The sequence below is a fragment of the Ascidiella aspersa genome, chromosome 8, assembly GCF_963924565.1.
Source record: "Ascidiella aspersa chromosome 8, kaAscAspe10.2, whole genome shotgun sequence".
Classification (NCBI taxonomy): domain Eukaryota; kingdom Metazoa; phylum Chordata; class Ascidiacea; order Phlebobranchia; family Ascidiidae; genus Ascidiella; species Ascidiella aspersa.
Genome location: NC_139454.1, coordinates 7,900,793 through 7,922,793, shown reverse-complemented (window position 1 = coordinate 7,922,793; position 22,001 = coordinate 7,900,793). Strand labels below are relative to the sequence as shown.

General features: G+C 36.0%; 2 protein-coding genes across 2 annotated transcripts in view; one reads left to right on the top strand and one right to left on the bottom strand.

Moving 5' to 3' along the window:
* Nucleotides 1-455: 455 nt before the first annotated feature.
* On the top strand, nt 456-7,644 carry LOC146135625 (transmembrane protein 45B-like). The gene is made up of 8 exons (XM_083395494.1): nt 456-596; nt 1,022-1,131; nt 2,278-2,448; nt 3,005-3,111; nt 3,508-3,639; nt 4,016-4,148; nt 5,036-5,144; nt 6,435-7,644. The coding sequence occupies exons 1-8, from the start codon at nt 505-507 to the stop codon at nt 6,565-6,567; spliced, it is 987 nt and encodes a 328-aa protein (XP_083251620.1). The 5' UTR covers nt 456-504; the 3' UTR covers nt 6,568-7,644.
* A 2,910-nt stretch (nt 7,645-10,554) lies between these two features.
* Nucleotides 10,555-22,001, bottom strand: part of LOC146135624 (regulating synaptic membrane exocytosis protein 2-like) — a 61,592-nt gene continuing 50,145 nt past the window's right edge. The window contains exons 24-31 of the mRNA XM_083396092.1: nt 21,751-21,848; nt 20,794-20,887; nt 19,223-19,403; nt 18,526-18,643; nt 15,796-15,895; nt 14,975-15,062; nt 13,604-13,743; nt 10,555-12,964 (exon numbers count right to left, since the gene is read on the bottom strand). Coding sequence (XP_083252218.1) covers nt 12,749-12,964; nt 13,604-13,743; nt 14,975-15,062; nt 15,796-15,895; nt 18,526-18,643; nt 19,223-19,403; nt 20,794-20,887; nt 21,751-21,848 — 1,035 coding nt within the window. The 3' untranslated portion in view covers nt 10,555-12,748. The remainder of the gene's footprint in view (nt 12,965-13,603; nt 13,744-14,974; nt 15,063-15,795; nt 15,896-18,525; nt 18,644-19,222; nt 19,404-20,793; nt 20,888-21,750; nt 21,849-22,001) is intronic.

The following is a 22,001-nucleotide window of genomic DNA, read 5'->3' as shown; positions in this document are numbered from 1 at the left end:
TTATTATATTCTTTATTTAATAATAATACTTGACCCACCTTAACCCAAACGCTAACCCGCACCCTAACCCAAGTAATGTTTCATTGTGGTAGGATTCTAGACCAGCGCCCAAATAACTTGGCTTGAGTTAGGTTTTTTTGACAAATGACTTGAGTTAAAATAAATTGTTTTCATAAAAAAGCAACTATTTATAAAATTGGTTGTTTTTTATCTTAATTTTTGCACATAAAACAATTTACTTTCCATAATGCCTTGATATTATTTTTTGCTTTCAATAATTTTACCAGTTTTAATAGTTTAGCATTTTTGTGAGACTTAATTAATTCATTTATAAATGACTTGACGTGAATTGACTTGCTCAATTACTTCTCTAATTTTATGACTTTATTATCATTTGGGAATGGGATAGGCAGTTCATGTTAAACCGTTTGTCTTTTGCACAACTCATTCAGCTATTATATTTTTTATAGATATTTTCCTTGGTTTGTCTGTTAGCGTTGTACAATGGGAAGTTACGGAGGCCATGTTTTGCCTGGATCTTTCTTTTTAATATTTGGCATTTATTATGCTTTTAAATATGCCAAAGTCTACTTGAGGTATGTCATAGTAGCAACTCAATGTTTTAAAATGTATTATCCTAGTTTGAAAGCATTATTAGAAAAACATGACCTGTTGATTTGGAGAAACAGTTTTAGATTATTTAAAAGTTTAAGCTAACAATGATAACTTGTTACCATATATAATTACATAGTTAACTAAATTTTTTAAATTTAATTATGCAAAGCCATTATATTTAAATAAAGTTTTTAATCCAAACTAATAATGTCTTTCTTGGCATAACTATAGTATTCTGCTTCATCAAATATAGTTAGTTAGATATTTTTTTATACCCTTTGTGGTTCTTTTTGGATCTTATATCAATCAAATTGCATATGTGTATTTTGTTTAACATTTAAATAAGAACTGGATTTGGAAAGTTATAGTTGGTTCACTTGTTTTTTTCTATGTTGAAAATGTGTAGTTCTCGTCAAAACTCAAGTGCGGGTGGCCTGTTCTACTGCTGTCGCAACCGAATACCATGTTCAGGAATTGTGATTGAAGGAGTTGTAAAAATTGTCATGGTGTCCATAGGTAATAGCTTGTTCTTGTACTTTATATTTATTTATGCGATCCAGGTTTTTTTTATTAAGACAAAACCAAAGTGAAGTCTAAAGTATACGGGTCTTTTCTACACAAACTCTAATAATGTCTGTCACAGATTTCTTTATACAACCTGTGAAAATATATTTGTGTATTACCTGACCCAGCGGTTCCCAAACTTTTATAAAAAATTTGCCTGGCGCACCCTTTGCAATTATTTTGATATTTCGCAGCCCTATGGAAATTCAAGGGTCAGTTGACCCATGTTTCTTGTAGTACACTAGTGCAGTCACGAATCTTTCTAATGTAACTTTCTAACTAATGCGAATGATTTGCTGATAGCAGGTAGTTCAGCCTAATAGATGCTTTATGCTGTCATAAGAGACATCTTCAACAAACATGCTATATTATCGAATAATAAAGCATAACTAAAGACTAAAAATGTTTTTTACATAGTCTAATTCTAATGTTTGAAAACATTCGTAATGACAAATGTTGAAAAAAATTAAAGACTAACTCTCCTTGCGGACCCTCTGAAACTGCTGTATGGACCCCAGTTGGTCCGCGGACCCCAATTTGGGAACTGCTGACCTGACCAAAGCAGACTTGAACAACTAGATAATTTGAGTTCTCATCTAATTCGGATTTTAGAAAAAATGCTAATTGTCCAGATGACATTTTTAGATACTCAGTAAAAAACACTTTGGCCGGAAATAACATGTAAATGATTTTTACAGCCTGAGTAGCATAGTCTACTTGCTAAAACGTAAATAATTTAGCTCAGGAATATTGGCCATTTACATTCTTATGACAATAAATCTGATTTAAACCGAATTGATTGAATAGCTTGTATTTATCTAATTCAAATTTCAGTTTATGTTTTAGTTTCTCAGTAATTCTAATTTCAATCTATTTAAAAAAAAAACGTTCTCATTTTAGTTTTAATCCAATTTTAAAAAGCAAAAATCAACCAATTTGTCCAAATCTGGAAAGCTAAAAAAATTGTACTGAACAATTTATTACATGGATTTAAGATATTAATATTTACATTGTGTTTTTTTTAATTTGGAAAATTGAACTAATGTGTTATCTATTCTGTTATCGGTGAGAGCATTTTTCAATCCTGCATGTCAACAGGTATGCTGGTGGAGTTGTTTTACCCAGGAGCTCCTATGGGTCACCTCCATTCCCCAGAAGGCAGCTTCACGCACCCCATGAATTGGCAGCACACCACCATGTACTTTTTCTTTGGTTTATCTGGTCTTTGCGACATTATCTCCTTCACAGCGAAACATGTGATACCTCCAGGTTAGTCGCCTAACAATTAAAAGTGGTAGTAGAAAATATGTACACTGTTTCAGACATTTGTAAAAATCTAAATTATTTCTCTAAAATAAATGGAAACTTTTTCTTATGTTTGTTTCAAATATAATATACCCTGGATAATTTTAAGTAGGGCTGGGGTCTGGGGATCCAGAGCTGTAGCCACTAACTCTGACGCAAAGCTTTTTTCCTGGAGCCCGAGCCATATTATTGTGTTTGTGAAGCTGGTACCAATTTTTAAGTTTGAGAGCTGCTCTAGCACAAAAGAGTTTGATTTGGTCAAATGAAAACTACTTTAACAGTTTAGTGTGGCAAATGTAGCTTAACTTTGTCGGTGTTGAAGCAACTTTTCAATAATTACCACTAAGTAGCTGCAGCCAAGGCACTGGTTAAATGTTCAATGGCGCTCTTGCCAGAGTCAATGCTGTTTTACTGTGGCTCCCCAGCCCTGATTTAAAAAAAATATTTTACTTTGTCGAGTAAAGATTAAACTGATGTCGTTCATTAGACAATAAACATTGTGGTGACCGCTTTGCATTAGGTCTTGACCGCCTTGGTGGTGCCCTCGCCTTGTTTGTTGAAGGCTACCTGTTTTTCTTTCATCTCCACGGAAGATCGCACATCGACACAAGAGTGCACATCCTACTTGTAAGCAGTTGATAGTTTGTGTTCAGATTAACAAAATAACTACAGATCAACGGATATAACTTTTTTTGACCAATACCGATACCCCACTTTTTTACGTTTTGTTAACCAATTCCCGTTACCAATACTGTTTTTTTTTTATTCACCTGGGAAATGTTCAAAACTTAATAACTGAAAATAAAATTCAAATAACGTTTTAGTTTATATACCCTTATTAATTATTTATTAAATTTGGCGTGATGCTAAATCAAAAATAAAAAAAAATAGGTCAAAAAAAACAAAACAAATATCGGCTGATATTATCGATAAATCGATATATCGGTCTATCTCTAAAAATAACTTCAAATTGAAGTCCTGAAATATAGCTGGCCTTTTTACTTTAAAGCTTTCTGTTTAAAGGTGTTAACCGTGTGGCCAAGTGCGCTTGTGACTTTAATGGAATGTTTTCTAATCAACAAACGCAATGCCCTGCACATACTTGAGATGATTCACTCCACACTTCTTATTGCACAAGGAACGTGGTTTTGGCAGGTATTTGCTTGAAAAATTCAAAATTTTTTAATTTTTTTCATGTTAATTTCCATGATATAAACTTGAGCATATTATTAAAGTTCAACAAAACGATGTATGGAAATCAAATATTTATTTTTAAGATTACGAATGAAAGTAATTGCTTTCTTTTTTCAAAGCGTGTATGTATATTAACTTTGTTTTTATAGTTCTTCAACATAAAAAAAAATGTTTTCGATCTTTTCTGTTTTTTGAATTAATCTGCACCCAAAGAGGCAGTTTGTTTGTAAAAGTTGGACAAATGAAAAAAAATTGCTTTCTATTCGGAAAGCCCAAAAGAAGCAGTTGCCGGTGCTGGTAGTACAGCTGTGACTATACCTATTTACCTCAAAAACAGGTGGCATACATCCTCTACCCACCAGGTGGCACTCCATGGGATCCTTGTATGGTTGAAGATGAGGCTCACGAGAACACATCGATGCATACCCAGCACAAACGCGACATGGACATGGGATCCAGTGATTCTAGCGGTATGGTGTAGGATAGAAATGTAGAATATTTCAGGATCAGATTGAGTAGCTTATACCAAGTGATGGTATTGATACTATTGTAACATTTATGTCGATGCAATACTCACCTGTTAGCGATATATTTTTTTGTACCTTAAAAGCCAACTGCTTTAAAAAGTAACAAGGTAACAAGCAAAGGGACTAAGACACCCTTAAACGGGTGCAAGCATTTAACTTGCTTAACATTTCCTTTCCAGGTTTCCTAAATTTGTCCGTTTGTTTGTACTTCATTACTTCATTTGGTACCGTGGTCCTTCGGGGAAAATTACGTCATAAATTGATGCCACAATCAAATAAACTTCAGAAATATGCTGATGATAGTAAAATGGAGTCTAAATACATTCAGTGCTAAAACGTTTTATTTTTAATTAAACTATTTTCTTTGAAAAACTAATTACGTTTTTAATATTTACCAATATATCAATTTGGCCTTCATGGACCCCCTACAATTAGTTCATGAAACCCCAAGGAGTCAATGGATCCCAGTTTAAGAACCCCTGCCATAAAGGGAGGAAAAGAGCAATTCAAACATAACAATAAACAAAAGTAGATCGTCGTTTGACTTGTTTGGGTCGCCAACTGCAGTACAGCCGTTTGACCTGATTTATCAAGTGACAGCCCGAGTGTGATATTAGGCCGTTTTGCCATACAGCCACATAATATATGTTTTCTTGCTTATATCATTTGATAGACACTCCAAACCAGGTGTTGTAAAATTAGTCAGTTCTATTTAGTGGATTTCACATTATCTTTATGCTGTACATGTACACAAATATTGGCTCCTGCCATCGTACTTGGTTTGTTGTCCAGCAAAGCGGAACTGATAACGCTGCTATATTGGTTTTCAGATTGCAATGAAAGAGGCGAGTTGAACCTGATGTTCATTACACTCTTCTGGTCCTGGCATATCGGCGCCTGCTTCTCATTTGTCGGCTTTATTTACTTCTTGGTCTACAAGTAAGTAGAGCTCAACTTTGTGTCGAAACAACTTACTGTGTGATAAATATTGCAAAGCCAAAATTGCAAAGTCAAGAAGTTCGTGTATACTGGCACTATCTTAAATAAGACGTTTCAAAACGAACTTGTATCATTAGTTAATGTAAATGATATCGATTTACTCGACCTTTTTGGCTTCGTAATTTATTATCAGGCTACGTTACAGATCCATGCATAGTGTACCCCCAACTTTGTACGACATTGAACTATTTTTAGCCTGGTTCTGGGAGTTTAACTGCTGTAAATGGTCATGTCCAAAATTACAAACATGGACACATTTTAAGACGAATTATAATTATACCGTTTGTTGGTTGCTGGCAGGGCGATAATTAGTTCGCGTGTGTCGGATTATAAATGAGGGGTTACAACAGAAATTGAGGCCTTTTTAGAATTATTTCCACACATCTCTCCGCAAAACAAAATTGAAGATTACGACCGTACCGCTTTTCTTGTTGATAAAACAAAACCGGAGCATGATAAACTGATTTGGATAAAAACAATGGAATGTTAATGACTATCTTATAAAATACTATTTAACCCACTCAATAAGGTCAAAGCAAGTGAAAGTCGAAAAAAGCTTGTCATCTGGCGACAAAACTCTTTAAACGTAAAATAAATTATTAATAATGCACGACTAGTTAGGACCAGCGGCGTTTTGCCTTTCTCTCAAGAATTATTGCAGGATATAGAGTCCATCCCGCGGCCTCATTTTTGCTTCTCACACACAAATGCTCAATTTAACCATTATGTCATAATTATGTTGTTATTTCTTACGGGCCAGTAGCATTTCTGACTTTTTTGTTCACACCATAAGGAATAAGAATCGTTGGTCATATTGCCACTAATTTCAATCTATCCCCATTTGATCCCTCACGTGTCTTTGTAAGGAAACGAGTTATGCTTTGCTATTATGCAAAAGCTGATACAGCCGTGTAAAATGTAAAAAGTGCAATGATAATTGTCTTTCTTTTTTGTTTTGATAACATCCTTTGCGGTTTTGAGCGGCCTTAGAAGCCATACCTATACGATGCCTTGGTAATAGCTTCTGTGCTGCTCATAAATTATTGCACAGTTTTAACTCATTGGCGCTCAATATGTTTCTCGTAAAATCAACGTGACCAGCGTCAACACCAGCTGTATATGCCCAGCTAAAGTTTGCATATTATACATAATACATAGTTAGTTGGGTAGATTTGGCCCCCGGTTGAAAACGGTTGCACGTCCCTCTTGTAAAAAACCTTCCACTTTTAGGTTCCTTAAAAAGAGCGGTCGTCTCGACCCATCTTTCGACAAAGGCTACGCTCAAATGAACGGCAAAGTTAATTCTAGCACTCCCCTAAGCAGCGGTCTGCTTTCTAACGGCGAAGACGAAGACGAATTATAAGATAACCCAAATTATGACTTGGCAGAATCTGAAGTGTACATATTTTGATGCGAGAACTTTGTTTTTTGTGTGTGCTTGCAAGAGTGCATGTGTTGGCGTTGCAATGTTATGTCTTGTAGCAAGCTCTTATCATATAACGTTTTCGGTGAACCCAATTTTTTGCTAATCTAATATACCTCTTTGCTGTAAATATATCTATTCCGAATTGAACTATTTTTGCTACAACTTATGTCACGCTTTGGTTCGTCGATGACTTCGCTGTAATCATTTGTTTTGAAATGACGGCTCCAACCAAAGTTGCCCGATAAGACCTGATGTGCTTGTAATTAACAAAATACCGAAAAGCAGTTATGTATGCTCTTTGTTACAAGACATTTTCGTGATTATTTTGTGCCATCCGCCGTCCAACTAATGCAAGATAGAATCTCCGTTGTAAAACATTTGTTCAGTGGATATGTACCGTTATCATTTATGTTTAGATATATATAGTTTTCGTAATCTATACAATAATTTGCAGATTTTCTTTCAATTAGAAGCACTAGAGTTTTACATGTATGTTATCATGTATGTTTAAATATATATAGTTTACGTAACACATTAAATACCTCTTGGAAGCAAACATTTCAATTTTGTACGGATATTTTGAACTGATTTTCGAATCATTTTTTAATGTGATTTTCATTCAATCAGAAGCATTAGAGTTGTACTTTCGCACTTCGATTTCGTGTGATGCTCATAACGGTTTGTGGCTGTGCCATTGTGACAATCGTCAATGTGTGGAAATCAAGTTTCATTTGTTCTTTCGTATTTGTTTCCGACATTTGTCTTTGGCAAAACTGAACGCAACCAATGTAAAATATAAACGTACATATATAAGTTTGTTTAACGAAATGAATAAAGATATATTCGAAACGTTTAAAATCATACCTACTTTTATATGGTCTTTGATTTTCTTACTATGTATGTTTTTTTCATTTCGCATTGCACTAACTCGTCCTTTAATTTGCGTGGGTATATCTTGTAATTGTGTGCTCTATAGTGACATTAGCTTCGTTTGTGATAAAATATATAATTACTTTCTCGACATTTATGTAAACCTTCGAAATGAAAAAATGCATTATGTGTTAGCAGTCAATTTTATCTATAGGTTTCTTCAGCCATGATTTGTGATACCACCTTAACGTTTAAACCCTGTTTGACCATAAAATGACGCCATTTATTGTCATATGGGAATGTCGCATTTTTGGGTGGGTAAAGTTTAGAATATGCAATATCGTACATAACAAAACAGTATAATGCTGATTTTTGTATTAAATCCCACGTTTAAAATGTGCCATTAACAATAGTATAGTGAGCGTTGAAGGAAGTTCAAACTTTAAATAGCAATATATAGTGAGCGTTGAAGGAAGTTCAAACTTTAAATAGCCAGTGGATGTTTCCTTCCTGATTGTTAACTCAAACAGGTTTGAAAGGCCGTCGGTTTAAAAACGATTTCCCGTTTTAACAGAAAAACGGGGCCAGGACGAGCTTGTATTTTTCTATACCTACAGTACAAGTGTAAGGCAAAAATCATCAATGCAGTGGTTCTTAAACTTGGCACGACCCCCTTTTACATTTATAACAAACTCGCGTCCCATCTTGTTTCAAACCATAAAACATAATGCAGAACAGCAATTTATTTCCAGTCAAGTTGCACTAATGTGAAGGCTGTAACCGTTTTTTGGATACCAAATGTTTAATTCCAGTATTAGTAGCAGGGAAATATTACTTCGCCATAATGTTTAGTCAATAATCATAAAGAGTTTGTCAATTTCTCGCGCCTCCCTTGTGAACCTCACACGCCCCCACCTCCCAAGGTGGGCGCGCCCCAGTTTAACAACCACTGCATTAGTGAAAATATTTTTAAACATAAAGGTAAACTAGCATATAATGTCTCCATTTTATTTTACCGATAGTCCAATACGTTCACACAAATGACTGTTCAAATTATATGCTACATCTGACCTGCGAAAAATACGACCCGAGGGCCAGATCTTACCCCGGGCTTATTTTTCTTAAAATGCAAGCCTGGGTGACTTACATGTTTGATTGAAACAAATATATACACTCTTTCCAGGGACAGATCTATGACTCTTCCAAACTCTATTTTAGGCTAGTTTGAAGGCTAAAAGATAAATTTTTGCGTTTTGCGGACATCTCTTTTGTCATTCTGGCGAATTCCACATGTTTTTGAGCGTCTTTACAGACAAAATATGCCCGCTGCACTTTGGCACTCTTTTTAGACCAAAATTCGTCAAACTTAGTCTAATATTTGTAAATGTCTTTTTGCGCTTCGATCGAAAGTAGTTTATCTTAAACTGAAATATACCGATTAATATTTTGTCAACCGTCATGTTTGCGTCTTTGCAGTATGTCCATTGTATATCGCAAGAAACACATAGGCAACTTAAATCCTTAAAAAGACATAGTAAGTTTTTTCTGTTTAAAATTTTCACGCATTTTAACCTTGAGCTGTTGGGTTGATGCCCCCAAATCAAGGAATGCACATATATTTTATCTGTGCTGAATGCGTCACGCCCCCCTCTAAATCAAAACTAAAGGTTGCATTTTAAACAAAATAGCGGCGATTTTTGTTGCTTCACGCGATGCCTTTTCGCCTTTTCTTCAAATCGATTTCAGTTGCTTATTTGCGCACAACTCCAACCTTACACCAGGTCTTTAGCTTACTTATTTTTATAGCGGCATATTATGACGTCATCTTGTGTGTATTTGGGGTTCTATTTTTGACCTTTATGGCCCCGCCACGTCATTTTGTGTTTGTCGTGCGGCCCGCGGTAAAAAATAACTTCCCACCCCTGTGCTACAACAATACCTTAAAGACGTTTTGTAATTTAACCCAGTGGCACTATTGTTGCTTATTTAGAACTTTGCACAAATGTGAACTGCATTGGGGTTCGGACGTACCACTGCTTGCTGCAAGATGTTGGTATGTGCAACTTTTTAAACGGCTATAGTGTCAGGAGTTATATGCAGTTTTTATGATACCTTTGTGTTATCTCGACTACAAACTTCACTCGTGGCGCCAGAACGTAGTTTCATACCGAACAATGAGTCACAACTATAGTTACACGCTTTATTACTCAAAGTATTAATTATGTTGTACAGACAAACATTAGCCAATATTGCTAATTGTAGGCATTACAACCAAAGTCAAAATCCTACATCAGTTCTACTAGTAAATAGACGTCGGTGTGCTGGGCGGTAGGCTTAATTTTCTTTGATTAAGTGAGATTCCTCGAAACTGGCCGCCAACGGAGCCCAGAAAAGCACACACCGATTAAGTTACAAGGATCCCTGTTTAGCAATAGGTAAGTACGCCTTCTGGCAACCCAAACAATAGTCTATTGAATTTATAATGCCAGGAAATGTTGCAAAACATTGAGTAATATGAGCCATCAAAGGTCTTCGTCTGAAGTCGGTTTGACATAAAAAACGCGAATCTTTAATACGACGAATCCAAGCGTTCTAATTTGATATTAATTCGATGTTTTTGTAAGTCCGGTAACAATTCTTTCAGTACTATTTTTAACCAACGTATTATATTTAGTTAAGAAAAACACGCGTTGAATCGCACTTATGTCTAAAATTCCTGCCAAAATTTAGTATTAGTACTAACACTTCGCGGCTATCGACTCCAATCCGATATTATGGGACACCCGTTCCAAAAACCACGACTGAAATCAACATATTGTTGCTGTCAGGCATGGTATCAATTGTTAGATTGTTCTTCCGGCAAACATTTTGACCATTTGCCGGAAGAACAATTTTACAGGACTGAAATCTCTATATTAGTTCGTTATCGTAATGAAAGCAATAAAAATCATCTTCGAACTTATACTTCTCTTCAAAACCTAACATGAAGCTCGGGAAGGTAAAGGGGGCGGTATAGGACACTTACCTACGCGCACAACGGTTTTTATTGCCGGCGAAATAAGGAAAAACGCGCAAAAACACGAACGAAGTGCAAAAAGAACAAACCACGTTGACGATGCGGCCCCTGGTTGTTTATAGGGCCGTTTATTCGGAGAAAAGTGTATAGGAGATATGCGAGCTCACAGCGGTAAGAGGTTATAGAACAGCAGTAACGCCGCTTATTCGGCATAGGACGGTAAGAATACACGGCGGCACGTGTTAGGTAGATAAAGTAAATATTCGGCATCGTTATAGAAAAGTACTTCTCTCGTAAAGAAAGAGTTTAAAAATTACGAAGTGACCTGAAATTTGAGGATTCGCGACAACTTTTGCTTTTTCTGTAATATTGTTTGCTCTTACACTTTGCAACGTTATCAAATTGCTTGAAATCGACAACAATTAATCGTTACCGACCACTGATTGCCATACGACCCATTACTAATGTTGTTGTTTTACCTAAAATCACTAATTTGAAACTAAACAGTTCGGGGATGATGCTCGGCCAATCGCGATCCGCCACGTGGCGTACCGTGGTTGGACGTCGCGTTAAACAAAAGCCTCTTCAGCCAAGAGAGACACAAAGAGAGAAAGGCTCTCTCGTCGCAATATTGCACACATGCACAGTGCGACGCGTCACAAGAAATAAAGAGAAGAGGGACTATTGCAACACCAAGGGAAAAAAAGAGGACGACTCTTTTCAAGAAAACGAATTGGGGGATTCCACCGGCTAACACGCAGTTTTAGCACTTTAATTTTTATTTTGGCGAGTTGCTTACCTAAAGAGTTATTTTGAAATTGAATTCTGAAAAATTAGAGTTGGAATGCAAGAATAACACCTCCAGTTTCCACGTGGCCTTTTTGGTTTATATCAAGACAAAATTCGGATTGCAAAATTGAGATTACATATTCGAACATATTTAACTCAGAGGCGCCAGAATTAAAAGGAAGTGAATCAGTTGACCATTAATGTATAATGTGGCCCCGCTGCAATGTTGGCTGATATTAAGCGCTAGCGTTACGGCGGTAGCAGTATAAAACAAACAGTATTTGGTTTGCAGATGAATAACTACTGCAACTGGAAAAAACGACAAGACTAAACGTGCAAAAATGAAATATTAATAAGGGCCACATTTCTTTTAAATGGCGATTAACTGCATTCGGGAGACACTTTGTTTAGCTGGTAAAAATACAAAAAGTTTTACGCTAAAATAACGCTAAATATTAACTGTGCATTGTTATTACTTGAGGATGGGTTTAAAGGGGCTAGAAATGAACAAATTACGGTGGTATTTTGGAATGGTGAAAACAAGCTATTAGTGTTTTGGTAAACTTAAGTTGAATCACTGTTTGAAGAATCTTATGGTGTTATTTCGTAAAGATTTCGAAGCGCCTTGAAATCAATGTTGTGGTGGAAACGGCCATTTTTTTGGTAAATCTTTGGCGCTTTTACACGTTTACTGGCTTTGTGTTTAACATATATCAGCAGCTACATTATCGAACTGGTGTCATAGAAAAAACCCGAGACAAAAACACAAGTTCGCGCGCTTAATAGTTTGGTCACGAGACATGCACTGCTTCGAAAGAACACCAACTGCTGTTTCACTTGCAATTTGGGCCGGCCGGAATCTCGCAGAATACAGTAGAAAATGGCACCTAACGTACTAGAAAAGCGCGAATTGGTAATACTACAGTACAAAGAGGCCAGTTTCAAAAAAATTCTCGGCTAATTCGGGAAACGCGCAAACGACTTTCAAAATGCAGAGGCTCACAGGCGAAAAGAGCCACGTTCCTTTATCTATAGGGCAATCGACGTTGCGTTGATTTACTTATATGTACGGTGATGTTTTCAGACACAAATATTCGGAATAGCTTTTTTCGACGGTATCTCTTGAAAACCGGGTTCTATCGACACAGGTCTAAAAAGGATAATAAGGTTTATCGACTGCGAACGAAAACAGAAAATGTGAGGGGAATGGAAATAAATCGGAAGTCAAACACTTCGCCAGGCTCTATACTGCCGCTCAGCGTTCACGATTTACTATATTAGAACGATAACAAAGTAGAGTACGGCCATTTTTTCCAGAAAAGCGCCATAATTGCTTCTGAAGCGACACAGTTCGCCTGGAATGAAAACCTTTCGAATCCTTTCCTTTGGGCCACACCCGCGAAACGCCCCTCAAAAGTCGACGGCGGCGCTCTTTCCTGTTCGTTACGTCATCGACATGGAGGCCTCGCGTTCCAGTGACGTCATAGAGCCGACGCCGGTCCCGGCGGCCAGTGACGTGGCGTCGATGAGGGAAGTGGTGGGAAAGAGCCGGTACCAGCCGATCGAGTTCACCGAAAGGTCAAGGTTGTCCAGTCGGACCTGGACCACGCCCATGAAGGTCTTGTGGTCCATGCGCCCGTAGTCGCCCCACACGATCACCTAGAGGGGAAATAAAGTCAAAATTTTTAAGCCGATACTTAAGCGCTTTGTATAATAGCGCTTTCTAATCGGTGGATCGTAAATTACTTATCATTTTCATCTACTACAAGAATTTTGGATACTTTGCAAATGAAAGTGTCAACCTGTGCAACCCAACAATACAATTTTTAAGTTGTGATAGGTAATAATTACATTACATTGAATCAACAGTTAAAACTAGCGTTAACTGTGCATAAAAAAACAAAACAAAAAAACATCATGCCTCCTTTTTTACTGATCTATTTGAAATTTGTGCAACTAGAAGGTTATAACCGGCTTCGCTTTGCCTTATTTTATACGTTCAACTTCTGATATCTATTCGTTTATATTCATTTTATCATAAGTTGAGTTAAACCTGCCATTAGCAATGGGAGGCTATGATAAAAAGACTTTTATTTTTCTTGTCTTCTTAAGCTCACAGTGAAATCTCTCGTGTAAATTAGACAACATACTTAAAATTACCAAGCAAGTGTAACACAAATATTAATCAATTATATTCGGTATTCAGACTTTATAAAAAAAAGTGTCTTAATCTGCTGTGCTACAATAAAAGTGAGAGTAAAAGAAGACAACATCACAGCAAAAAGTAGAAACACCCACCTGAACTGTGTTGCCGTATTGGCTGGGGTCAAAGGTGAGTGTTTGGTGGAAACTGGGGTCAAGGGTTCGTCGCGCCAGCTTGGTCTTTTTCTTGGTGACGCACTGCGGTCCGAACATCAGGTAAACCTTGACGTAGGGCGCTGCGAAACATTTCAACTCGTTAAGTAAAGAAAACGTCAAAATTTAAAATGCAAAACAAACTTATGAGGTAGAGTAGGGAAGGCCGATGATATCGGCAGTGTTGCAATGACTTCAGTCAATGCCTTGCCTTAAGTGCACTTAAATCACTGTTGACTTGACTTGACTTAAGTCTTTTTGGCCAAATGACTTTACTTGATTTTAAGTTGACTTGCATTTAAGTTACTGTGTCAAACAAATTTGCTTTAAATGAAGTGTTTTTATAAAACGTTTTTTCGATAAAAACGAAAAACTGGGTTATTCATCTAAATTTTTGCACGTAAAACAACTAATTTTTTTATTAGTTTAACGTTTTATTTTTATGTCAATGACTTGACTTGAAGTTGACTTGCTCGAATACTGTCTTGACTTGGGCAATTGATGACTTTGACTGGGACTTGAATTGTTATTTTTTGCAAAAGACTCGACTTGAACCAAAGTTACTTTTCAAATGATTTGACTGGAACTAAGCCATTTCAAAATGACTTGTTTGTAACACTGGATATCGGATTGGAGCCGATATCCATACAACTCGTCCGATACTCAAGTAGAGACTTTGCCGATCCCATGCCATAATTATTTTAGCATTTCATCCATGGTTTACTAACTTAGAATTCTGAAATATATTTTCTTTCAAAAAGCATCTTAACAGTAATTAGGTTTCATTACGTTTTTACGTTTCATTTTTTTGCCAGTTTTGTTTTATTGACGTGGTAAAATGAGCGGAATAAAATACCAAGTATCGAAAATCCCAGCGTCATTCGTCTTGACAGAGACGACTGGCTTATGGCGTCAAAACGCCACTACAGAAAAACAATTACCAGAAGAGCTGCTGTATTAGGTTGGGCTAGGCCGGATAGCAAAATGTCCTTTGTTGTATGGCAACTATTTATAATTGTTTGCCTTCGATTTGTCAACGACTTCCGCCAAAGAGTACATTAACCCCAATGCTCGGGTTCAGTGGCCTCAGCCAACGAGTTAATAAGGCAACACCCACACAGTTTATAGAACATACGCGACGATTCTGTAAGCCTAATACCATAAGGCGGGCCAAATGACCCCGACAATTGCTTATATTTTAATCACAGTGAGCAATCCTTTATATATCGTTTATATGGCTTATAAAAGCGGGCGATATGACGTGTGACACATTAAAGCAATTTTATAATTGATAAGGTAGAGGTTTCCTCTCACCAGGCAGCAGCTTCGCGCTGGACTTTGGGACGAGGTTCCTTGCTCTTATCACTTGAACCTCCAACTGACCTCGCTCGTAAAATCCAAGCTGCAAAACCGACGAGATATTAGGCAAAACCAACATGACAAGTTCGAAGTGATCAGAAAGTATAAGTAACAAATTTTGAACGTAATTGTTTGTTCATTGTCAACATTATTTAAAAACTTTCAAAATATGTCACTTATACTTCTGTATGGGCTTTAATGTTTATTTTACGTCTAATTACAATTTGCAGTCATGATGCTCCCCCGAAAAAAATATTCTGTAAATCTTTATTGCAGTATTTAAAAATAATATTTGAATATTATCAAAAGTTTTTATTGCAAAGACAGGGATAGAAAAATACCCAAGGTTTTTTTACCCTTATTTAATATTCCCGGGGTTTCAATCCCTAAATATCAAAATAAACAATTAAAAAGTCCAACGCCAAATCAAAGTTTTAAAACAGCTACTGTTTTTCGAATTAACTTTGTATACCTTATTAAAATGTTCAAACTTAAAAGGTACTGATTTGAATGACAGATATGTTTTTCTGATAAAGAAGACCAAATTTTCAGAAAAGCAAAACAAAGATATACACTAATTGTTCGGGAAAAGTACGACAACGTAAATGGTTAGACAACCATTTTATAGGATGTTTTATTTTGAATTGTTTCAAACCAGCAAATGTACCGTTAGCACTATTTGTTTTTCAAAAACTAAAAAAAAATTGAAGAAATCAAAAACATAAGACAGGGTAAAATCCAGCAATATCAAGCGGACTCGGTTATCACTTAAGTACCTCAAGGTCTCCTAACGAGCTTGCGGCCAGGGTTTGTCGGCCGACCACCTGTCCGGGTCCTAGGCCTCCGACGAAATCCTGCAGCGTCTTGTCAACCAAGCTGTAACAAAAGATCGGTCGTTAATTGCCTGCTGTCCTTAACAGTTTGGGATCGACCGTAGGGGCTGAAACCTATTCTCAAGGGTCGCAAAATTATCTAATAAGGCCAAGGTTAACTGTGAGGAATAAAGATCACGGCTTGATAATAAATTTTGTCGAACTTGATGATTATTATCAAACAAGGAAAACGTTAAAAGTAATTAATTGATGAAATAATAATAATATTATTACTATTTTTGTTAATTTTGGGATCTAAGCCTGCTCCAACATTGCTAGTTGTTGATCTCTTCTCCATATCGTAAGATTCAAGCAAAACCACAAAGGTTGTAAAAGAGATCCAAAAACAACTTTATTCAACAAAAGCAGAATACTATAGTTACGCAAAAAGCATCGTCAGTTCTGCTAATATATTTTATTTATATATAATTTTGGTGTTTCGTTGTGTTTGTAGTATATTAGCAGAACTGACGATGCTTTTTGCGTAACTATAGTATTCTGCTTTTGTTGAATAAAGTTGTTTTTGGATCTCTTTTACAACCTTTGTGGTTTTGCTTAAATCTTAAAAGTAATTACATATAGAGAGCTTTTGTAAAATTGGGTGATCAGGTGGCACTATCTAAAGACAAATTGTATTGAATTCTTGACAAGCTTTTGCACAACCGTGCTTCAGCATTTTAAAGTAGAAATGAAAATCTTTTGTATTGAATTATATCTTCTCGACAAATCAAGAATTTCATTTAAACTTTGACGTGATGAAGCACGGTTGTGCAAAAGCTTGTCGAGAATTTAAAATTATTTTTCATTAGAGTGCCATCTGATTACCCTATTTAGAATTAGAGCAATGCTACGGCCATTTACAAAGTTGATAAAATTGGTTTCATTTTATGGCCCACGAGCTGATAGTCAGCTTTGCTTCAATCTAGCAGTATCACTTCAATTTTTGTTATTGTAATTAACAAAAAAACTTCGTAAATGATCCTTTGTGATTTCATAACTACCGAAGCAAAGGTGTACATTTCATAAATTTAGTATATATGCCATAGGCCAGCGGTTCTTAACCTGGTGATCTTTTGAAGCAAGATAACGTACTGTTTAAATAAATGTGTCGAGCACGAGCAATTTGTTGTGTGGCCAATGCGAAAAGCCTCCTGAATTTACAGGTTAGCGCCAATTCAACCAATTCAACTAAAAAAATTTTCGCGCTCTGCGCGACCAACAGCACGCTTTACTATTTTCAAATTGTCTGCTGTGATTGTGATTGTGAATTACATAACAACTTGTTGTGGCAGTCGAAATTTTGGCTAACTGTGCCCATGTGAAAGATTCTATTACAAACAATTAGGGAGTGACTTGGCTTTCAGAATCAACGGAGAATTCACAATAACTTGTGGATTTGAAAGCATAACACTATTATTATTGATTATGTGGGAACATGTTATAAAGTATGTCAGTTTATACCCAAAAATAGTAACGGTTTTCAATATTTAACTTGTCATTGTTTTTTTATCATTTGTACAAATGCACGTTAAATTTTTTCTATTTATCATTATCCTAAAATAATTTTTGAACAGTAAATGTTTTAGATCTACCCCTTTTTACTAGCAAAGCATATTTTATTTACACTGATGATTTTCTTTAAAACGAAGATAAAAAATTAAATTTTCCTGCATTGCATCTTTCTGACAAGGCCAATATGCCAGAAAATATATAGCTGCCAGTGAGTTGTGATATTTAATTGAAAATTCCGAATTGCTTTTTGAAGGGGTGCGAAAGGCATTGGAAAATTACCAAAGGAGGTGCGGCTGAAAAAAGGTTAAAAACCACTACCATAGGCTATGTATAATTTGCCAGCCTAAGAATCGCTATTTAAAAACCTTGGCCCGCAAGATAGAAAAAAATGTTTTGGGCCCGCGATGAAAAGAAGTTGGACCACGCTGCAGTACACTATTCTGGCGTAACTGTAAAGAATAAGTTTCAAAAAAGCACTACAGACAAAAACTCTTTTTCACGGAAATGTTTGCCAAACAATAGCATTGGCACGTTTAATTATTTACACCACCAGCGCGACTTGTTTCTATACAATATACAAACGCGAACGCGAAAGTGTCTTGAATTGAAAAAGCTTAGTTCGAAGAGACCTAAATTAATTTCCAAAAATCGTACATTTGAAAACCCAAAAAAATACGGTTTTGCATAAACTACACGACACGGTAAAAGTCTAATTGTTTTCACTTTACTACTAAAAGCCTGTACGCAAACCAAACAATTGTTGTCTGGGCATTAATTAAGATCGGTACAAAAAAAACTATTAAATTTGGTTTTAAAGGCGAATTATGGACAGAAATTACACACCAATCTGTCATAATGGGCATTGTTCGATTTAAACAATCTAAAATATTAAACACCAATATTACCGAATAAAGAAAAAAAAACGTTCAGCGGGATTGAAAACCATGGCTGAAAAGCAAATAATTATTTTTTTTATTTAAACCGGCCAATACTGTCTAGTTTTGTACGAGTGGCGATGTTGCCACTTGACATGCAGTACTCCGATCCGAAATTATCATACATCCCTATTCGGCATAGCGTCGCTAAAAATAACGCTTAGTAACTGACAAATGCAAAACTTACGACGATCCTTCGGAGACGAGGCTCGGAAGTGATCCGGACGCCGAATCTTTGCTGCCCTCTCGCGACAGTTGTGGGTGGATCCCGACTTCGGAACTTCGAGTTGACCTTTGACCTTCAGCTGGATAATAAACGCGAATCGTAAGTCAAGGTGAGACAAGCCCTCAAGACGTTATGTTAACTCTATTCTTTTCCCTATAAAGTAGCACAATGTTTATTTTCGTGTTGCTCTGAGTAGGTTAAAAAATAATATAGAAATATCGATCAATATTTTTCTATTTTAACTTTTTTTTTAAAAGGATCAGAAAACTCGAAAATAGAATTATCGAATAACAAATTCACCATTTTAAGATTTCAATAATATCTATTGAACGAAAGTTAAAAAAACGAAACTAAAGGTAAATCAAAAAACTTAGAACAACTATATTAACAAACCCAACACTTAAGGATTCAAAAAAAATATTTACTAAACAAAAAGTAATTAAAAAAAAAACAGACAAACTTAGAACAACTAGATTACCAAATTAAAAAAAAAAAAATCAAATCAAAAAAATAGAACAACTAGATTAACAAAGTCAACACTTTTAAAAACTTTTTAACTCAAGTTAACTAAAAAAATCAAAAAACTAGAACAACTAGATTTACACTTCAGGAAACAAACTTAGGACAACTAAATTAACATAAATTATTTTTGCCTCACCGATCTGTGTAGTACTCTGGCTGCGTCCCTTGAATCCAACGATGCTGGTGATCTTAGATCCGATCACGTTGCTCTTTCTTCCAGCACCTCCTGCTCCCATTTGCTGCTGGGAGATCCTCCCGCTCCGCTGACGAGGAGTGGATCTTCCCGACAGGGAGCTATTCTTACTCCGGCTGTTGGACTGCGCAGGAGGAAAGATGGCGGATTACTGTCAGCTATATTTATCGCCTTTCACTCGCGCTCGTGCTTCTACTTCGTGCATTCTAATTGTTTTTTATTCATACTTTGACCTGATGAAGCACGGTTGTGCAGAAACTTGTGTTTATATAGTATAACCTGATTTTGCCCTACTGTCCACTATAGGGATGTCTGGTAATATCGACCGATGTCAAGTGATAGCATCGGCCAGTGTTGTAAACAATTTATTTTTTAGAATAACTTAAGTCAAAGTCAAGTCATAACTAGAGCAAGTCAATTCCTTTCATTCAAAATTAAGTTTGAGGTTTTTTAGCACAACACCAAACTTCAGCCTAACACCTTGAACATCATCAACATTGCACTTCGCAATATAATTAATTTTTGCTTGTTAGACTAAAGAAATGACGTCATTTGGCATCGGATCGGAGCGCAATCGTTTTTGCCGAAAGTATCAGATAGCATAATGAAATATCGAATATCGGACATTTACACCTGTCTACTTCAGTGATTGTTATTCTGGTTAAGCCTAAAATTGCAATTTAACCTGTTTAGGTGTGGGAGTAATTTTAATAAAAATTAAAAAAACTGTCTTCCACAGTTGTACTAAATTAATCCTAAATATAAATTTGACGTTTTTTGGAAAGGGGATTTTCAATAGTACTTTAAGATGAAATGTTTAACCGCTTAATACAAAAAATTATTCAATACACGAATGCACGTTGTTTTATTATTATTGTGTTGTTCTCAACGTTTTAATAGGAAATTAAAATGTATTCTGTATTTTAAGAGTGAGGATACAAAAAGTTATAAAAACACCTATTCTATCTATAAGATTCTATAGTATATATATGTTGCCTTTTTTCTCACTAATTTTGTTTTACTGCCGACCAAATACATTCGCCCTATATAGGCTTAACATCAGTCGTCCAAGTCGGAGCTCGACAAAACTTATTGGAGACGAAATGCGAACTGAAGTTCTCGATCAAACCGAGACCGTCGCTGCTTTACCAAATGGGAAGGCTCAGTGATAAAGATATGTCGAAATCCAACCGTAGATGCATAACTGGTGTCTTTGAATCACAATTTAAAATTTCAAAACAATTCCATATCTGTCTTAATGACGATAAATAAACAACAGTTCATCTTAATTTATTGTTTGCTTTTTCGTTGTCAGTGCCCTCGTTAGGTAGCATAATATTTGATTTTTGGTCTAATGTGACCAAATATTTAATTTTTGTATTTTTTCCTTTTTCTTCTTTTTGTGTTTTTTTACACGCTGTCACACGAAATAAACATGGTGTTCGGATAGACAAGCTTTTCGTACCTCAGTCCACAGGTCCATTCATTTATTTGTGTTTTTCCGAACAACTTACCTCACTGCTCGACTTGTGCAGGTTCGAACCGAGACTCGCGCTCTTCGACATGACGTCATCGTTTTTGTTCTGACGCTTGCGGCTCTCCACTTCGCTGTAGCGAAAACAAGGGCGAGGTAAGCAATGGGTGCAGATAATATTAAATCGTAAAAACGAACAGCGTTATTAGGTTAAACAGAACGGGGTTTTGCCCGGTGAACTTCTGAGCACTGATACACCGTAAAACTTCAAATATATCTTTAAAATTTGCCAGAATTACATATTGTTTACATCTGGTTAGAAAACTCTTTCATGTTTCGACAAAACACAGTCCCTAACCCAAGCAGCATCTATAGTAACTACCAGAATACTGGCCCGCACCAGAAACCAGCCTTGCATATGTTTCGGTATGTTTATATATGTGAAGTAAATTAATGGGTTTACAAGGATCTAAACTCGAACAACTCGCTGTGTTGTGAAAATAACTTAAAAGCAAAACAGTATAATTGTCAAGCTCAACACATTAACAAAAAGTTTAAAAAATTATTACCAGACTTTCAATACATAACTTACACACAAAATCGACTGAAATTGAAAATAAAAGGGCGTATCCTTATGGAATCCAAAACCATTGGCAGAAGGTTTCTGCTTGTCGATCACTTTTCGGCTGACGCGTGTATTAACAATAAAACTCAAGTTTAAAAACGCGAGTAAAACCAGGATCAGACATTTTTAAAGGAATATATGTTTCGCCTATACTGGCATCGTCAGTTCCTATAGGTAAACTAAAATACATATACATAAGTAAAAATGAAATTACAAAAAAGTCAAAAACATATGAAAGAAAAACCTAGGATTTTTCAAAGACATTTAACACGCAAATCAATTCAAAGAGATTTGAAGATTCAAAGACTCTATGGCCACCCTGCAAGTGCATATAATTATTCAGTGGTAGGTTGTACTGTGTAATCGGCTTACCTGGCGTCCACGCTCTCTGTACGTTTCTTAATCCCGCTTGAAATTCTTCGCTCATCCACCGATATGGTTGACTGCGCATCGCTGCTGACGTGACGCGACTGAGACGTTAAAAAAGAAAAATGTTGTAAGAATACTTTTTCTTGAAAAAAAATTGCGGTTAAAGACTCTGTTTAGTCATTTATTGGGGAAGTAAACAAATTGGCAAAAAAACCTAATTAATGCTAGACTTTTGTTAAGATGAAAACGCTAAC

Coding starts and splice junctions, on each gene's coding strand:
- LOC146135625 (XM_083395494.1), top strand. CDS start 505: ATGGGAAGTTACGGAGGCCATGTTTTGCCTGGATCTTTCTTTTTAATA. Junction 597..1,021: donor TATGCCAAAGTCTACTTGAG/GTATGTCATAGT, acceptor GAAAATGTGTAG/TTCTCGTCAAAACTCAAGTG. Junction 5,145..6,434: donor ATTTACTTCTTGGTCTACAA/GTAAGTAGAGCT, acceptor TTCCACTTTTAG/GTTCCTTAAAAAGAGCGGTC.